General features: G+C 41.1%; 1 protein-coding gene across 10 annotated transcripts in view; it reads right to left on the bottom strand.

Annotated features, from left to right (window-relative positions):
- lrch3 (leucine-rich repeats and calponin homology (CH) domain containing 3) overlaps positions 1–14,027 on the bottom strand; it is an 80,691-nt gene extending 66,664 nt beyond the window's left edge. For all 10 annotated transcript variants that reach the window (XM_070433946.1, XM_024014442.3, XM_070433947.1 and 7 more), the window contains exon 1: positions 13,723–14,027. In XM_070433946.1, the coding sequence (XP_070290047.1) occupies positions 13,723–13,966 (244 nt within the window). In that variant the 5' untranslated portion in view covers positions 13,967–14,027. The remainder of the gene's footprint in view (positions 1–13,722) is intronic.

Below are 14,027 nucleotides of genomic sequence, written 5' to 3'. Positions count from 1 at the left end.
CCCTCCTCCTGCCACTCAACAACAAAGACGAAAGCTGACTTCTTCCTCTGTGACAACAAGCCATTTAAACTCGCTATTTACATTTGAGGTTTGGTCCAACAGGTAGGCCATTCTGACACCAAAATGCCGAGAGACATTTTACCGTAGACTTGAACTAAACCTTTATAACAAAACCTTTTTTATGCCTCATCTCCCAAAATGTATAACAGACTAGGGTTGGGTGCAGTGGAGGCTCCTCTGTGGAGGAAGGAGAGGACCATCACCAGTGGATTCTTTTTTATACATGTATTGTAAAACATATATATTTTTTTAAAGATAAAACTATTCTAAATATAATCAAGACACCAAATAATTWAAAACACTACCAGTGGCCTCAACAGCACTCTGTGGGGTAGCACCATGGTGTAGCYGAASGACAGCTAGCTCCCGTCCTCCTCTGGGTACATTGAATTCAATATGAAACCTAGGAGGCTCATGGTTCCCMCCCCCTTCCAGACTTACACAGCAATTATGACAACTTCCGGAGGACGTCCTCCAGCCTATCAGAGCTCTTGCAGCATGAACTAACATCTTGTCCACCCAATCAAACGATCAGAGAATTGATCTAGTACTGAAGGATAAGCTACAGCTAGCTGGCACTGCAGTGTACAAAATGTGGTGAGTAGTTGATCSAAAAGAGAGAAAGACAATCGTTGAACAGTTTTGAACTAATTAATTTCTTCTAAAATGAAGAAGAAGCAAGAGAGAAAGAGAGATTGAAAATGAAGAAGAAAAAAAGCAGCTAACTAGTTCAGCCTACTGAAACACCCTGCTCAAACAGAGGGATGCTATGTTAGCTAGTTGGCTATGACTAACCAACACAACACTGGAACTCTTCCAAGTCAAGGTATGCTTTTGGTTTTACTAATTTATCGCCACCGGGGCCCGCTGGTGTAACTGTTTACTGACTGTACATTGTCACAGCATGATGGTATGGATTTACTAACACTTTAGTTCTATTAGCTATGTTGACTAAGACGTTACTTTAGCTAATATGGTTACAACGATGTAGGCTGTGTGTTGAAGTTATGATATGGTTTGGCTTGGAAAGGGTTTTGAGCCTGATCACATACAGTTGATGTGTTGTGCATTGAAGTCCACAAGCGAAGGGAAGAGGTGAGTGCATAGATGAAACAAGGAATACAACGTGGCTGCTATGAAAGAGAACTGTTTGCGTGTGATCAGGGGTGTATTCATTCCACTGATTCTGTTGAAAAACGTTTCTTAAACAGAAGCAAACAGAACAAAACGGGATTAAACATACCTGAATTTGTCCAATAAAAACTCTCGTTTGCAACTGTTGGGACTAATGATTACACCCTATATCAGCTAGATACAGGGTAGTGTGTGCAAGATGGTATTGAATGTCACCGTCTGTCCATGTCACTTCAAATTTGTCTCTTGACCTGTGTGCACCTACATTGTAAACTTTCCATATGCTTGGTTGTAGCAACCTCATGATAGGTACAGGGAAAATTTGAATATCCCGTAGTAGCCTAAACCTGTCACCGTTACATTGAACTGGGTGAATGGAATGAGTCATCCAACATGCTGTAATAGAAATAAGGGTATGCAAATAACCGCTACTGGTTGGGTGTTAACCAGATTTCCATATCTTCATACCGTGCCTGTGCCATCCCAGGATTTACGTTATTACTGGTAGTGCACACACAAGGGGAGCATTTCTTTTCTTCAAATAAATAAAAAAAGGCCAAAAAACTTACCAGAATGCTAACAAAATGCTAAGAAGTACTTAAGGTATTCTCAGCGGATGCTAGGTAATTGCTAACGAGAGCATGCAAACATTCACTAAAAAGACAGACAACCCAACTCAAAGTTACGTAAGTATCTCAAAACACAGTAGGCAGCAGCGATCTTAATCCAGGAGGGCTTTGTCTCTGCTGCCGTTACCAATAAGCTTGATCTTGCACGCTCACGTTAGCCACTCAGCTAACATTAGCAAAACCCAGCTGCATTTGGCACATCTTAGATAGTTAACTTAATAGTTATAAGATATATATAGCCGGCAAACAGTGAGTTTCACACAAGTGTAACTTAATCAACTCAAGACTCAATTTACCAAGCTCCCAGTTTACTTATTTTCTTTGTAAACAAAACACATGACAATCTCAAACTGCTGTTTTGGGAAACAAGGACTGGTAAGCTTCCTAATGAAAAGGTTCTTATATGAAAAATTATCTAAATGGGCGAAATGAACGTAATCTGCTTTACCTATTACTTAGTGTGCAAGTTGAATGCAAGTATTTTTTTAAAGTACAAATTTTCAAAGCCCAAAAAACATCAATTACCCGAATGCTACTAAAATGCTAACAAGTACTAAGGAATCCTCTTTAGGGACGCCAACTAAATGCTAACATGCGCATTGTAAACATGTTGTACAGTTTCTCACCTAAACTATACAAGGAACTAAAAAATGCTACTCACAAAAATAATATTAGCCAGCAAGGCTCTTGACCCAGGAGTGGATTCTCTGCTGTTACCAAGCGAATGCTTGATTTTGGAAGACGCTCACCACTTAGCTAGACAGCTAACTAGCTACTAAATTGTGTGCTTGTAAACAAACACCACATGACATGTGCCTGAGGACTACCGTAAGCAACATTTCTCATTTTGAGAAATAAGCATTTTTTTTTATCCCGGTAGGTCACTTGATTTCAATATGTAAACAAGGTGAACAGACTGTTGTTCAAACAGTTAGAGACAGACAGAAGGGTGTATTCATAACAGTTAAACTGTTCCACCATGTAAGCAAGCAAATATACACTGTGTACACAAAATATTAAGAACTTAGTAAAATGTAGTCGCACCCCCCATTTGCCTCAATTCGTTGGGGCATGGACTCTACAATGACTCCAACGCATCCAACAGTTGTCAAGTTGGCTGGATGTCCTTTGGGTGTGGACCATTCTTGATACACACCGGATCTGTTAAGTGTRAAAAGCATGAAAAACCCAGCAGCGTTTCAGTTCGACACAAACCCGTTSAAAGGCACTTCAATACCTGTTCCTGACCTTCCTCCTCCCGCTGGCCTTGGCAGATTCTGCCGTTAAGCTGCCGGGAATAGGCTACACCAGAGGTCGGCAACCTTTTTCATTTGGAGAGCCAATTTATCCTACCATTTCTACTGATCTGCATGCCAGTTATGATTCTCATATGCACATTTTCATAGAACAGTTTTATTTAATTTATAAGTGTCTTTGTATCTCAAAAGCATTGTCATGTGGCTCATCTAAATAAAATAGATACAAATCTAAAAGTTACTTCTATTGCCAACTATGTAAAAAATAACCTACATAAAGCCAACCAATAAAAACATTGCAGCCTGCAGGTAGAAAATAGACTGATGAAAATAAGTACACTATAATTCACATTGGTTGCTGACATGCCATGTGTAGCTAACTTGAAACATTGTATCAACTGTGTCCAGCTAAAGCTCGTGCTAGCAAACATGCAATATTGCATAAAATATTCTTGGCCCTCAGTTTTGTGAGCTTTAGCTTTAGACACAGCTGTAGTCTATTTGTGCAAGTAATCAGGTATTTTATATAGTTTCCACTTGATCAGAGCATTACATTTTTCCTTTTCATGGTGAGTGGTTATCTAAAGGGAGAGATCTGGAAATATTTTTCAAATACATTGAGGAACTATTGTCACTGAATGGATTCTAAAAACAGGACGGTTTACTTTCTGATTGAGGTGAAGAAAACATTACTTTGAGAAGCTCCACAGCTCATTAGTGGTGGTGAGATAAGACAAATCAGACATCCACAAATGGGCACATTTATAGGCCTACATTTGCTCGCTGGCCAGGTAGCCTAGGCCTACTCCTATATGCGTCATCAGATGCGCGTTCTTACTCAACATTGACAGGAATGCTCCAAACAAAATAATGAATATATTGACAAAACTCAAATGTAATAAACTAACCAAAACGTGTTTCTCACAAGTGTAGCATATAGGTTGTGAGCTCTACAAACAACGTGTCCACTCTGACAATGGAAATTGTAAACGACTAATATTAATAATATTGAATTAATTAACATAAATTACCATAATCAAAAACATTGTAGATTAGAAATTAAGAGTATGTAGGCTACTACTGGTGATATAATGTATGTAATGGGGAATTGATAGACTAACCAAAGGGCAAACAATTCACACAATTAAGTTATGAAACAATGAATGTGCGTGAAATTGCAGGAGTGCATTCTGAAGAGAGACGTGCCTTGTGCATCTTAGCCACACCCCCCTTCCTCTTGCACCGAGGCCTCAATGGATTAGTCTACTGAGACAGGTGCAAATCAGACTGGTGTCTCGTGTGCCATGAAATAAAATYGTCTATTAGCGGCTGCTCGACGATTTTTTGATGTTGAGCAATTGGTCAAGCAAAATGGATAAAAGGGTGTGGTGGCAGTACCAGGAACACCGGCATCTAGTGGGCAACATTTGGCACTTTCATAGTAATTTATGGTAAAGAATTTCTCTGAACGGGGAAAAAACATTAAAGGTTGAAGAAGCAATACTCCAAGCAGCAGCTCCAAACTAATTGTCCGACAGATTTCACCTGGCGATATGTTCAACGGCTGCCCTGGCTTGTCTCCCCGTCTGGTACAGGTACCCCCACCACACTCCTGAGCTTTCGCTCGCCTCCAGCACACAGGCACTGTTGGGGTAGGTGACTGAATTAACAATGGAAAGCTGCAAATTGTTTAAAAAAAATCTTGCACATTTTGCTATTTGCCTCATGACTCCTGTATGCTTTGAACGGCAATCTTTACCAAGGATCACCTTCAGTGCTCGGTTGTCTTCAAGTCTGTCCACAAACAATTTGATTTGCTGGTTTTAAGCATTAAGCTTTCAAATAGCTTTGTTATCGTCACCCATCAGCACCAGCCTGTACCCTACCTGCCCTAAGCTCTCTCAAGGCCCCTTACACTAAGACTGAATTTGTCCTGCACGGTGACCTAAACAGGGACATGCTTAAACCACCTGACCAAATCCTAAAGCAATGGGACTCCCTAAATCTTTCTCAGATTATTACCAATCCCACAAGGTATAACTCCAAACACCCAGAAAAGGCTACTCTCCTCAATGTTATCCTCACAAATAATCCTGATAGGTATCAGTCTGGGGTTCAATGTAATCACCTTTGTAATCACTGTTTTACAGTGAAATGATCTGTCCTGATTTGTCATACACGTTTGCTAAACATTTTTTTTAATGAGCAAGCCTTCCTTCATGACCTGGCCTCTGTAAAATGGTATAGAATCAGCTTGATCCCCTCTGTCAAAGACGCTTGGACCTTCTTTTTTGATAGTTTTAGATATTGTTAACAAACACGCCCCCATAAAGAAAATGAGATTTAAAAAACAGGTTCAGCCCCTGGTTCGACCGTGATCTTGCAGAGTTACTCCACCTCGAATTGCATTTGGCAAAAGGCTCGGCACACGCATACTCAGGCTGACTGGCTCACGTTCAGGCAAATGAGAAATAAGTGTACTCGGGCTACCCGGAAGGCCAAAGTTAGTTAGTTTAAGGAGTAGTTCTCTCTCTGTATATCTATCCCCAAGATGTTCTGGAAAACGGTTAAAGACCTGTAGAATAAACCTCCTCATAGCTGCCCATGTCCCTTAAAGTTGATGATGGGGTTGTTACTGACGAGAAGCACATGGCTGAACTCTTTAAATCACCACTTCATTAAGTCAGGATTCCTATTTGACTCCGCCATGCCTCCTTGCCCGTCCAACATTTCCTCATCTCCCACCCCTTTCAATGTGACTATCCCCGATGCTTCTCCCTCTTTTTCCCCCTGCCCAGCTAAAAAGTTTCTCCCTGCAGGCAGTCACTGAGTCCGAGGTGCTAAAGGAGCTCCTTAAACTTGACCCCCAAAAAACAGCTGGGTCAGATGGTTTAGACCCTTTCTTCTTTAAGGTTGCTGCTCCCTATAATCACCAAGGCTATCTCCAACCTTTTTAAATCGGTCTCTCCTCTCTGGGGAGGCAGCCACGGTTAGTCCTTTATTTAAAGTGGGAGATCAAGCTGATCCTAACTGTTATAGGCCCCTTGCCCTGTTTATCAAAAGTGTTGGAAAAACTTGTCAATAATCAACTGACTGGCTTTCTTGATGTCTATAGTATTCTCTCTGGTATGCAATCTGGTTTCCGCTCAGGTTATGGATTTGTCACTGCAACCTTGAAGGTCCTCAATGATGTCACCATTGCCCTTGATTCTAAGCAATGTTGTGCTGCTATTTCTATTGACTTGGCCAAAGCTTTTGATACGGTAGGAGTATTGGTGTCTCTGGGGTCTTTGGCCTGGTTTGTTAACTACCTCAGAGTGCAGTGTATGAAGTCAAAACATTTGCTGTCTCAGCCACTGCCTGTCACCAAGGGTGTACCCCAAGGCTTGATCCTAGGCTCCACGCTCTTCTCAATTTACATCAACAAAGCTCAGGCAGAATCAAATTGTATTGGTCACATACACATGGTTAGCAGATGTTATTCGGAGTGTAGCGAAATGCTCGTGCTTCTAGTTCCGACAGTGCAGCAATATCTAACAATTCCACAACAACTACCAAATACACACAGCTCTAAGTAAAGGAATGGGAYAAGAAGATTAATACATGGATGAGCAATGACAGAACGGCATAGGCAAGATACAATAGACGGTATAAAATACAGTATGAGATGAGTAATGCAAGATATGTAAACATTATTAAACTAAACATTATTAAAAAGTGGCCAATGTTTTAAAGTCTGTACGTAGGCAGCAGCCTCTCGGTGTTAGTGATAGCTGTTTAACAGTCTGATGGTCTTGAGATAGAAGCTGTTTTTCAGTCTCATGGTCCCAGCTTTGATGCACCTGTACTGACCTCGCCTTCTGGATGGTAGCGGAGTGAACAGGCGGTGGCTTTGGTGGTTGTTCTCCTTGAGGATCTTTTTGGCCTTCCTGTGACATCGGCTGCTGTAGGTGTCCTGGATGCGTCGTGCAGACCGCACTATCCTCTGGAGTAGATGTCGACCGATTAATCGCAATGGCCGATTAATTAGGGCCGATTTCAAGTTTTCATAACAATCGGTGATCTGCATTTTTGGACACCGATCATGGCCAATTACATTGCACTCCACGGGACTGCGTGGCAGGCTGACTACCTGTTATGCAAGTGCAGCAAGGAGCCAAGCTAAGGTGCTAGCTAGCATTAAACTTATCTTATAAAAAACAATCAATCTTAACATAATCACCAGTTAACTACACATGGTTGATGATATTACTAGTTTATCTAGCTTGTCCTGCGTTGCATATAATCGATGCGGTGCCTGTTAATTTATCATTGAATCATAGCCTACTTCGCCAAACGGGTGATTTAACAAGCGCATTCGCGAAAAAAGCGCCTTTCTTAAAATCAATACACAAATATATATTTTCAAACCTGCATATTTAGTTAATATTGCCTGCTAACATTAATTTATTTTAACTAGGGAAATTGTGTCACTTCCCTTGCGTTCTGTGCAACAGAGTCAGGGTATATGCAGCAGTTTGGGCCGCCTGGCTCGTTGCAAACTGTGAAGACTATTTCTTCCGAACAAAGACAGCCTACTTCGTCAAACGGGGGATGATTTAACAAAAGCGCATTTGTGAAAAAAGCACAACCGTTGCACAAATGTACCTAATCATAAACATCGATCCCTTTCTTAAAATCAATACACAGAAGTATATTTTTTTAGTTAAAAGAAATTCATGTTAGCAGGCAATATTAAACTAGGGAAATTGTCACTTCTCTTGCGTTCATTGTGCGCAGTCGGGGTACATGGCACATATTGCACTTTTACTTTCTTCTCCAACACTTAGTTTTTGCATTATTTAAACCAAATTGAACATGTTTCATTATTTATTTGAGGCTAAATTGATTTGATTGATGTATTATATTAAGTTAAAGTGTTCATTCAGTATTGTTGTAATTGTCATTATTACAGCAAAAAAATATATATATTTATTTTTTTGTATTATAATTTTTTTTTTTTTATATCGGCCGATTAAATCGGTATCTGCTGTTTTGGTCCTCCAATAATCGGAATCGGGATTGAAAAATCATAAATCGGTCGACCTCTACTCTGGAGAGCCTTGCGGTTGTGGGCGGTGCAGTTGCTGTACCAAGCGGTGATACAGCCCGACAGGATGCTCTCAATTATGCATCTGTAAAAGATGAGGGTTTTAGGTGACAAGCCTTCTTCACCACGCTGTCTGTGTGGGTGGACCATTTCAGTTTCTCAGTGATGTGTATGCTGAGAAACTTTCCACCTTCTCTACTGCTGTCCCGTCGATGTGGATAGGAGGGTGCTCCCTCTGCTATTTCCTGAAGTCCACGATCAGCTCCTTTGTTTTGTAGACTTTGATTGAGACGTTGTTTTCCTGACACCACACTCCGAGGGCCCTCACCTCCTCCCTGTAGGCYGTCTCATCGTTGTTGGTAATCAAGCCTACTACTGTTGTATCGTCTGCAAACTTGATGGTTGAGTTGGAGGCGTGCATGGCCATGCAGTCATGGGTGAACAAGGAGTACTGGAGGGTGGTGAGAACGCACCCTTGAGTAACAGAGTGGGTGGAGATGTTGTTTCCTAACTTTACCACCTGGGGGAGCCATGCAAGGAAGTCCAGGACCCAATTGCACAGGGCGGGGTTGAGACCCAGGGCCACAAGCTTAATGATGAGCTTGGGCAGGGTACTATGGTGTTGAATGCTGAGCTATAGTCAATGAAGAGCATTTTTACATAGGTATTCCTCTTGTCCAGATGGGATAGGGCAGTGTGCAGCGTGATGGCGATTGCATCGTCTGTGGACCTATTKGGGAGTTAAGCAAACTGAAGTGGGTCTAGGGTGGCAGGTAAGGTGGAGGTGAAGTGATCCTTAACTAGTCTCAAAGCAATTCATGATGACAGAAGTGAGTGCTACGGGGCGGTAGTCATTTAGTTCAGTTAACTTAGATTTCTTGGGAACAGGAACGATGGTGGCCATCTTGAAGCATGTGGGGACAGCAGACTGGGATAGGGAGAGATTGAATATGTCCGTAAACACACCAGCCAGCTGATGGATTTGTCAACTGAAGACGCGAACAAAAAGGAGGTATTTGGACATAAATTATGGACTTTATCGAACAAAACAAACATTTATTGTGGAACTGGGATTCCTGGGAGTGCATTCTGATGAAGATCATCAAAGGTAAGTGAATATTGATAATGCTATTTCTGACTTCTGTCGACTCCACAACATGGCGGGTACCTGTATGGCTTTTTTTTGTGTCTGAGCGCCGTACTCAGATTATTGCATGGTGTGCTTTTTCCGTAAAGTTTTTTTGATTTCTGACACAGCGGTTGCATTAAGGAGAAGTATATCTTTAATTCTGTGCATAACAGTTGTATCTTTTATCAAAGTTTATGATGAGTATTCTGTAAATTGATGTTGCTCTGCAAAATCACTCAATGTTTTGGAGGCAAAACATTACTTAACATAACGCGCCAATGTAAACTAAGATTTTTGGATATAAATATGAACTTTATGGAACACAACATACATGTATTGTGTAACATGAAGTCCTATGAGTGTCATCTGATGAAGATCAAAGGTTAGTGATTAATTTTCTCTATTTCTGCTTTTTGTGACTCCTCTCTTTGGCTGGAAAAATGGCTGTGTTTTTCTGTGACTAGGTACTGACCTAACATAATCAGATGGTGTGCTTTCGCCGTAAAGCCTTTTTGAAATCGGACACTGGTTGGATTAACAACAATTTTATCTTTAAAATGGTGTAAAATACTTGTATGTTTGAGGAATTTTAATTATGAGATTTCTGTTGTTTGAATGTGGCGCCCTGCACTTTCACTGGCTGTTGTCATATCGATCCCGTTAATGGGATTTAAGCCATAAGAATTAAGCAGCATGGCTACCACAGCATTCTGCAGCGATACGCCTTCCCATCTGGTTTGCGCTATGTGGGACTATCATTTGTTTTTCATCAGGACAATGACCCAAAACACACCTCCAGGTTGTGTGAGGGCTATTCGACCAAGAAGGAGTGATTGTGCAGCATCAGATGACCTGGCCTCCACAATCACCCGACCTCAACCCAATTGAGATGGTTTGGGATGAGTTGGACCGTAGAGAGAAGGAGAAGCAGCCAACAAGTGCTCAGCATATGTGGGAACTCATTCAAGACTGTTGGAAAATAATTCCAGGTGAAACTGGTTGAGAGAACACCAAGAGTGTGCAAAGCTGTCATCAAAGCAAAGGGTGGCTACTTTGAAAAATCTCAAATATATAATATATTTTGATATGTTTAACACTTTTGGTTACTACATGATTCCATGTGTGTTATTTCATAGTTTGGATGTCTTCACTATTATTCTACAATGTAGAAAATAGTAAACATAAAGAAAAACCCTTGAATGAGTAGCTGTGTCTAAACTTTTGACTGGTACTGAAGGTTCTATTTGACTCAACATTCCATGACGTACACTAAATCACAGCTGGCCTGGTACATTGCTTACTGCCTCCATTCGGGATTCACTGTTTCAGTTTCAATGACTCAATATATTGGACAAAAACGGATTAATGTAATTAAGCCTGGGAATATCAATTCAATCTGACTAGCAAGGGAAATGATCACAAGTCGGTCATAACGTGGCTAATAGGCTAGCGTATCTATTTATGTAGCAAGCTAAGAACACAGAGCCATTCTGAGGCTGGTAACTAATGAACTTATCTCTGGGTCTTCCTTTCCTGTAGTGGTCCTCATGAGAGCCAGCTTCATCATAGTGCTTGATGGTTCTTGCGACTGCACTTGAAGAAACGTTCAAAGTTCTTGAAATTTTCCATATTGACTGACCTTTATGTCTTAAAGTAATGATGTACTATTGTTTCTCGTTGCTTATTTGAGCTGTTCTTGCCATACTATGGACATGGTATTTTACCATGTAAGGCTATCTTCTGTATACCACCCCTACCTTGTCACAACACAATTGATTGGCTCAAAAGCATTAAGGAAAGAAATTCCACAAATAAACAAGACACACCTGTTAATTGAAATGCATTCCAGGTGACTAATTCATGAAGATGGTTGAGAGAATACCAAGAGTGTACAATGCTGTCATCAAGGCAAAGGGTGGCTACTTTGAAGAATCTCAAATATAATATATTTTGATATGTTTAACACTTATGTTTACTACATGATTCCATATGTGTTATTTCATAGTTTTGATGTCTTCACTATTATTCTATAATGTAGGAAATAGTACAAATAAAGAAAAACCCTGGAATGAGTAGGTGTATCCAACCTTTTAACTGGTTCTGTAGCTACTAGGAAGATGTCATGTCATTGGAGGAGTGGGCAAGTAATTGAATTGTCCCCCTCATATCGTTTTTCTGTGGCTATACACAGCTAGAGATGTAAGTGTAATTTGGTTAGCTAGCAAGAACTCGAAAGACATATCCAGTTAGCTAGCGTCTCTTGTTTGCAAATTCACTCTGACTATCTAGCTCGCTACTCCAATTTCAGAGCACAGAATAACTGATGAATTTAAAAACGCGCAACACCCGCTGAATATGACCGGTGTCAGTAAACGTAGGCAAAAAAAAAGTAATATTTTGTCATGAACTCTCTCAATAACATGTAAACAGCCTAACCAACTCTGCTAGGGCGAGTAAAATGGTCAGAGTGAGATTTCTCTCATTTGTGTCTGGAAGTAGCTAGCTAGCAAGCCAGCCAACTGGCTTGGGTGCAACAAGCATGCATTCGCAGGCAAGCTGCAGAAGGACGAGAAGGCTACAATTCCACATCGTTCATCAGTGAAATGTTGACGGACAACTAGCTGAAAAAGTTTGAAAAGGTTTATCTGATGTTACTTCATTAGATTTTAGCACACCTTGCTCTGGCTAGTATTCATTTTTGATCTAGTTGATGTACATAACTGAGGGAGAGAGCCTGCCTTTTCATGGTTGTTTGTTCAAAAGGACTGTAAAGTTGTCAAATGTAAGAGGACTCCCCTAGTATTTGCTGAAATTCATTCAGGTGTATTTTGTGGTGAATGCATTCTAATGATCTAAAGTCACGCTGTTGCAACTGCCTGTAAACACACAGTCCAGTTTAAAGTGAATGATCCCAGGCCTGTGGCAAATGGCTTGTTTGCATAAAGGCCTACTATAGCCTTGATAGACTCGTGCTGAACCAGAGAGATGTTTTTATTCGTTTTTATTTACTGCAGTGTATATTCATTGTCCAAAAGCAAGGCTGCTTTCCCACTCTATATTGCTATATAATTTTCACAAATGTCTTAGTATAAGTAATTCCCAAACATTGTAATAATTTATGAAAACATGATAATGACCCTATCAAAGTGCTCCCTTGTCAGAAAATATATATTTATAAATATATTTTTTAAGTGTCATATTATTCTTGGTGTGTATATGAACAGATTTGAATAAGATTAAGTTGATAAAATAATGTCAGTTCCACTTTAATTACCCTAAAGCCACCTGGCCCATGGATATAATTGAGGGAACTTCGGGTTATAAGTCAACCCCTGCAAGTGTGTGTGGGCTAGGGGTCTGTGTAAGGGTCCTGGGGAGAAAAAAAATCTCATAAGAGGTTCATTATTGCATTCATTATGCCTATAGGAGACTGAAAAAAAAACCATCCAAATTATACATGTCATGTGTGTGTTTAGTGGCCGTTAGTGACAGTCTGGAGCGAGTTCAGGAATGTGCGACATCGTGTCAAAGCCCAACCCCAGGCCCTCAAATGACTGTCCACCGCACATGAGCTGTGAGGGACGATGCAGTGCACCATGCCAAAGATGAACATCGTATCACAAACAAGAACAAATAGATCCCCGTATTCCCTCCCTCATTTTCTGTGCCACGAGTTAACTGCAAAAACAGGTAATGGTGTCTAAACTGGTTCTTGATAAGAGTCCTTACACATTCCATGAGGGTGCAAATCTGTCAATTCTCGCGCCACGTATTATAACGTTTTGAGTGCGTCTGGGAATGTATTTTCTGCAGACACATGCAGATGTTATAACTACCTACATCCATATGAAAACATGAGCTGACGAAAGTTAGGCTGGCAATAACTTAGGTAACTAACTAGCATTAACTATCCATCCGTCAAATAACTAACGTTATGGTCTAACTTAAGGTTGCCGCTAACGTTAGCTAGCTGAGAAGCTCTCCAAATTAACAGGAACATTGTTATATAGCGACATGCTTAATACTTTAACATGAGCGATACTTTGCTAACTTCCCAAATCAAATAGTAAGCTAACTGTAACTAAATTATCTAATTAGTTTGTTTGTTAGCAGCCAAAACAAGCAACATCGTTCATCAGAAAATGTAACTCATTCACACTAGTGTTTACCAACTCTGCTCAGTCTGGAGACGTCTGGACGCTCGCTCGCTAGCTGGCTGGCTAACGTCAGCTAGCTTGCTAATGTTGGCCGGACAGTGTCGTGACATCAGCTAGCAGGCTAACTTGGTAGCTACTCCAAGTCAAAACAAGTTTATTTTTCGAGTCTGTGCTGGCTAGCTAGACACCCACAGCCATCGTTGAAGTGTCTGGGTTTATTATAAACATGTCCATCTATTCTACTGCGCGAGCTTCGATCCACACTCACCGGCCCGAGTTGTGTCTGTGAGGTCGTGGTTGGAGACGCTCCTCGGGAACTCCTTCAGTTTCCTGCCGCTGAGGTTGAGACAACCAGTTGCCGAGGCTTCGTCTAATGCCCTGTCCAGAGACCGATTCCAAGACGCAGGACCCGGTGCCCCTACTCCATTACCGGGAGCCCCTACCACTCCAGAATTACCGACCGCAAAAGTCGGTCCAGTGTTCTCCGCAGACAACAACACCGAAGCCGCCATTACACACCTAGCTAACTCCCACCGATTCTCCCTACCCTGCCGCCGCTAGGTTGATAATACG

The sequence above is a fragment of the Salvelinus sp. IW2-2015 genome, linkage group LG22 (genome assembly GCF_002910315.2).
Source record: "Salvelinus sp. IW2-2015 linkage group LG22, ASM291031v2, whole genome shotgun sequence".
Classification (NCBI taxonomy): domain Eukaryota; kingdom Metazoa; phylum Chordata; class Actinopteri; order Salmoniformes; family Salmonidae; genus Salvelinus; species Salvelinus sp. IW2-2015.
Note: the sequence above shows the minus strand (reverse complement) of the source record. Positions and strands in the feature narration are given on the sequence as shown.